This window comes from Dipteris shenzhenensis, chromosome 6 (assembly GCF_047967505.1).
Source record: "Dipteris shenzhenensis isolate YYH24624 ecotype China chromosome 6, Dip_SZ_1.0, whole genome shotgun sequence".
NCBI classification, from domain to species: domain Eukaryota; kingdom Viridiplantae; phylum Streptophyta; class Polypodiopsida; order Gleicheniales; family Dipteridaceae; genus Dipteris; species Dipteris shenzhenensis.
In genome coordinates, this window is record NC_141601.1 from 12,129,635 (window position 1) to 12,135,203 (window position 5,569).

The window sequence follows — 5,569 nt, forward strand, 5'->3', positions numbered from 1 at the left end:
CACATGAGCAAAAATTTATCTTCCTAAAATCGTGATTATTTATTCTAGGCTCTGTATGGATGCCTCTTTGACATTTTTTGACATTGTGAAATTTTTATTCTAGAAAGACTTTCAAGGTTTATTTGGTGTTTGTTTAAGCATTTATATGGATGCTTATGTTCCCAAAAATAATGATCCTTATTTTGATGCCCATCAAACTCAAAATTTATTGGATGTTTATAAGTCTTTGAGTAAAAACTATTGAGATATTAGTATCAAAATAGTGTTGGTGATAATTAATATGTGCATTGGTGATGCTTTCTCTACAATGGCATTGATATTCACTACATAGGAGTGCCATCTCATCATCTACTACTAGTGCTAACTTCTACAATGTACTATGGCATGATCTTAGACATGTGGTGAATATTTATAATGAGATTCTATTTCACATATAGGTAGGCATACTGGTCCCAACAAAGAGACAAGCCAATGCTAAATGTACTTTAAAACTAATAATAGAGCCAAAAATACCTGAGGCTCATTACAAGGTGTAGAAGTCACTTTTATGTATGACTTCTTGCCTCTTCACTCTACCTACCCATAGGTCCTTTTTATTAGGTGAAACTTGAGTCTACTTTGCCTGAACTGTAGTCACAATGTGTTGCACTCCTTTGTGAAGCCCATTTGATTATGGCTACCTTTTAGAGCACTCCAATGGCAATTCTTTGTTGTTTTTTAGTTTAAAGTGATCTCTATCCATAGAAAATCCTCTTATGGATCTCTAGTATCCTTGAGGCTATGGAAACACTCAGATTACCTTCATTTCCACATCATCATCATCAGGCTCTATCTTGCCAAGAGTAGATGTTCTTAAGAAGATGGAACCTTCATGATTTGCAAGAGATTTGCAATTAGTTGTAGAACTAGAAATGAGAGCTAGTTGGGTTTGTGAATTCTTTCTCAGGTTTGTTATGAAAGTCTCTTACTTATAAGGACCAGAAAATTTTCTTCTTACATAACTTACCCAAATCTATAGATAACTTGTTGATATATTTGATAACATCTTTTTTTTTCCTTTGCTTTTGTGTGTTTCTCTCCCTGCCTATATGCTTTTGTAGCTTCTTATGTTGTCTCTATCTTTGAGTGCATTTTCCATTGAATTTGATGAATAATGTTATGTATCGGAAAATAAATATGTTCTCTATCTTTGAATGCACATTCCATTGAATTTGATGAATAATGTTACATATCAGAAATTGGATGTGATCACACCTTAGATATAGACACTCATATTTTTGTCGATGGCTCTTTGTGTTCAAAGTACTGAAAGAATGTGTCACTCCTTATCAAATATTCCATTGCAAGAAGATTCAATGTGCATGTGTGTGTGTGTGCGCGTGCGTGCGCAAAGAAAGAGAGAGAGAGAGAGAGAGAGAAGGGGGGGGAACTAAATGCAATCTTGGAGATAGAGAAATTCAATGTGTTTCTAAATAAAAGATTACCATTGAGGCGACTTAACCGTATATTCACCCGCCCGTTATCACATGCGTCCAACAAAAGGGATTTGGATACTCCATATATGATGTGTAAGTCATAAGAAAATAAAGCCCCTTATACTGTTTAGATATGTATATTTTGAAAGAATAAGGATTGCTTGCCTAGCTTGTAAGTTGGCGTAGTGAATTAGAATGTGGGTAATGTTTCCCCAGCCAGGAAGCTCCTAAACAAACCCAGTGCCCGTTCAGGTTGTATTGCAGGCACAAGATGCCCGGCTCCCCTCACGGTAGCAAACGTGAAGTTCCCTTTGTATTTCTGCGTCCAACCTCCCACCTGCAACGCGCACTCACAATCATTATCCATTTCATGTATATACACCACCAAATCTTCATCCAGGATTCCCCTCGCCTAGCTTCATCCCTCCTACCTGATTCTTGTAGTTCCATGGGTACCATGGAACCTCCACAGGAAGCTCCAGCTTCTTAATCCATTGTCTAGTCCCCAGTGTTGACACGACTCCGTCGGTATCGCCACTGTAGACACAATTAGTGAGGTCAGAGGCTTTTCCCTAATCACAAGCTCAGCCGGGTCAATTATCTTAAATCGGGAAGCTGTTGCCGTTTGCTACAGAAACCCAGTTAGCCATATTGAATATAATTGTAATCGACTGACTTTAAGATATGTCAAGACGAGGCGGCATTCGGTATAATATTTAAAATTATCTCAATTCGTCTCGGCAAGTCTCGAAAGACAAGATTACAGCTAGACGATACCTGTAGATCCAGATCTTGAGGCCTTCTTTGAGTAGCTCACGATATAATGGTATCATTGACTGCAACCTATCTGCTGTTTCATAATTCTGGAACACTATGGCACTGCCAGTTATAAGAAGGTTTCAAAGTCATGTCATTGCGCCTGGGGTAGCCACACGAAAAACGATCGCTCATTTTTAAAGGCCAGATAAAAAACGTGGGGATGTGACCACTTTCTCCGGCCAGAGTGCGACTCAAACCTGCAATTTTCCCATACAACTGGTGTTGTCACATGCAAGGCAGCCTGCACTTCCGGACTGTTGAGAAATGCCGTAACTGAATCGAGGCATGGATTGTAAGCTAAGTTGGAGAAGAAGGCCTTCTGTAAATCAAAAATTTATTGACTGTGTAAGGGCAGATAAAGTTGCAGGAATAAACCTGCCTCCTGATTGTGAATTAGACTAGCCATTGAGGAAACAATTCGACTTGGAATCGACCTGTGTGCGAGAGGTTGAATTCGGATTGCAGTTGCCGAGACCATAGACATTGTAGATGTCAATTTGGGCCATATCAGCATTGGCTTGCTGAACTGCCTGGTCGCAGATTGGGTTCGATCCTACGTCGATGGGCAGATCATGAGCAAAGTCACAGTTTGCCACAATTTGTCCATACGTTTCATCAGAGATGAGCGAGTGAGAGAAATAAAACAGTGAAGTGCCGGAGTTGTCACTGTAGGGGTCGGTCCATGCGTTACCGATCTGTGTAAGGCGAACAACATTCTTTCAATCCAAAGTCTCTCTTGGGATCTCTTCCTAATTAGAACTACTGAAGAGCATTCATACCAGCACAGGGCGCAAGAGCTTACAGCGAAGCCTTTAAAATTGATGTGAAAACCTTCAGACATTTTGTTCTGCTGCACGATGACGCGCGCCAGAGTGGGTATGTAGTGCCCTGCAAAAGAACGAATACACTCAAAATTAAGGCGCCTGTATCACTTCAAATTTATGAAGCCGATAGCCGCCCCGATAGCCCCTTTCTAGTCCTGCAAGCGGTCTGATTGGAACTCCCCTTCGCCCTATGATGGTTGCAACCTGAGATCAACAGCCCCATCTGTTGCACATTGGTCACTCACCTCCATAGCTTTCGCCTATGATGTAGAAGTCATTGTGCCTGTATTCCGGAAATTTCTTCAACCAACCGACAAGGAATGCATATGCATCCTTGGCTGCAAGTAATCAGAAGACCTTAGTTCTGACCTTAGCCTCTGGCTGTGGTGAGGACCTTAATTGATCTGAAGAAGAATATTTGGACGTTAGAATTACCAACAGCCTTGTCTGCGTATTGACTATAGTCCGATGAGGTGTTCGAATAGGAAAATCCAACTCCAAAGGGTGATTCCAAGAAAATTATGTTGGCAGCTGTGCAGAGGATCACACCGACATTCCTTGAGTGTCACGGAATAAAACAACGGGCAATGCAGCTTCCTTACAAATGCACGGATATACATCCGGAAAAGTCTGAGATGTTTAAAGAAAAGGGCCGAATCTGCCAGCTGACCTTTGGTCCACGAGTGCTTGTTCAGAGTGAGTCCAGTGTTATCGGTGTGAAAGGGACCCAATTCAAAAAGCGCTCCGACGCCTACTGAGGAACAGCCTGGCCCTGTTCGAGAGTTCACATTTCAGAAAACTAACCTTATCAAATCTTTGGAATCATGCGTGCCAGAGATCACACAGACACACACACACACACTAGTCCTGGAACACAGTTTTGTCTTCAAACCGACAGGAAGGACTCACCTCCGTTGAGCCATAGAGCCAAGGGACGATTAGCTGCCTGTGGGTGGTCCGCTTCATAAAACCAGTAGAAGAGGGCTCGGCCATGGGATTCATTAACAGTTACGTAACCAGCATACTGCTTGAAATTGACGGGAGGTTGGCCGGGCAAATTGGTAACCAGATGCGACGCATCGGCAGCGGAGGATCTGTTAACTGCCCACAAGCTGAAAAGGAGGGGAAGAAAGAGTCCCAATGCTGTGGACGACGGACGTGGCCTGAGGATAATTCTCATCGTGCATTGTTTGTTGTTTCTCCAAGGTTGCTGACTTGGTAGCATAGATGGGGTAGACTTGATGATGGGACCCTTCCACTCTTAACAGCCTTCCACGAAATTACCCGGCCTTCACCACTGCCCGTGAATTACCCTGCCATCTCTCTGCCAACGATTTCGAATTCCCTGACACACCTACCACAGTAGCTCTACACTCTCAACCATCCACCAGAAATCTTTGTTGTTCATTTTTTTTTCGTTCGCTCCCACGGCGAAATCGATTCAGAAAGTCTATTGACACACCGAGATAAGTTGGAGTTGGCATCGATTCAGCTTCCTCAATCCGCTGATTGTTGATCCGCAAGTGCTCATTTAGGTACCCCGATATGACCAGGTCTCAAAATCATCGAAACTACATAACTTTGAAAAACGAGTTTGCATCGATTCAGCTTCCTCAATCCACCGATTCTTGATCCGCAAGTGCTCATTTAGGATATACGGTGAAAGAACCAGCCAAAAAAGGAAGGGATGAACCCGCAATTCTTGAGCTACAAGCGCCATCACCTATTGCAGCTAATATACTCTGCTCATTGACAACGGATGTCTATTGCCCACGAAAGGCACTTAGTCGACATATGCATGGCATCTATTGTCCAAAATGGAAATTGTAGGTTGCATTACCCATCATCCCTGTCTTCTATGCTGGATTACAAATATAACTTGCAACAACTAGCTCTACAGTTCCAAGTTCCTTTTCTCTCTTGAAGAATGAAAATGGGTGATTGTCTCGTTCACAAGGGTTACGCTATAAGTTATTGTCGTGATGGACAAGACCAACAAGAATGGAGACCTTGAGCTCTTTGATAGCTGCATAGGCATGTGGCAGACAAGGCCATACTCCTCCAAAGTTACGCTAGCCAAGGCTACTTACTCATTGCTTGCCTCGAAAGTCCACTAACAAATTTTTTGCCTGACAAAGTTGCCGGCAAGCCGCAACAGTGCATTCTTTTCTACGTAATTTGCCCAGAAGCGAGCTCATAGAGATCCTTGCGAAGCATTCGTTGTGACGGCGCCCATATTTCATCAATATACTAGAGGTCGATCACTGGCTCACGAACAGGCTTCTCGCTGTGGATCAACACAGGAGACTGTCTTGTGAATCGGGGTGGAGAAAAGAATCGGCTGGGTTTTGTTCGGCAAGTTGTGCCCCATGTTCTTGAACCCAATTCGCTTTTGGAGACGCAACGCAAACCCACACGTCCATGAGCCCGCTACAAATTTGAATCTTCCCC

The 5,569-nt window shown here is 42.9% G+C and overlaps 1 protein-coding gene across 1 annotated transcript; it reads right to left on the reverse strand.

The window, feature by feature from the left end:
* Positions 1 to 1,665: 1,665 nt before the first annotated feature.
* Positions 1,666 to 4,838, reverse strand: LOC147900796 (putative serine carboxypeptidase-like 23). The gene is made up of 12 exons (XM_087375750.1): positions 4,658 to 4,838; positions 4,403 to 4,472; positions 4,028 to 4,230; positions 3,789 to 3,890; positions 3,554 to 3,649; positions 3,364 to 3,456; positions 3,097 to 3,182; positions 2,729 to 2,989; positions 2,492 to 2,613; positions 2,253 to 2,354; positions 1,907 to 2,012; positions 1,666 to 1,812 (listed from the first exon to the last, which is right to left on the reverse strand). Exons 1-12 carry the CDS (start codon positions 4,836 to 4,838, stop codon positions 1,666 to 1,668), a joined length of 1,569 nt encoding a protein of 522 aa, XP_087231876.1.
* Positions 4,839 to 5,569: the final 731 nt, after the last annotated feature.

Excerpts from the sequence above, each read along its gene's own strand:
- LOC147900796 (XM_087375750.1), bottom strand. The coding sequence starts at position 4,838 with ATGGCGCTTGTAGCTCAAGAATTGCGGGTTCATCCCTTCCTTTTTTGG. Across the intron at positions 4,473-4,657 it reads TGAGACCTGGTCATATCGGG|GTGTGTCAGGGAATTCGAAA; the intron begins GTACCTAAATGA and ends CTACTGTGGTAG. Across the intron at positions 4,231-4,402 it reads CGGGCAGTGGTGAAGGCCGG|CTTGTGGGCAGTTAACAGAT; the intron begins GTAATTTCGTGG and ends CCTCCTTTTCAG.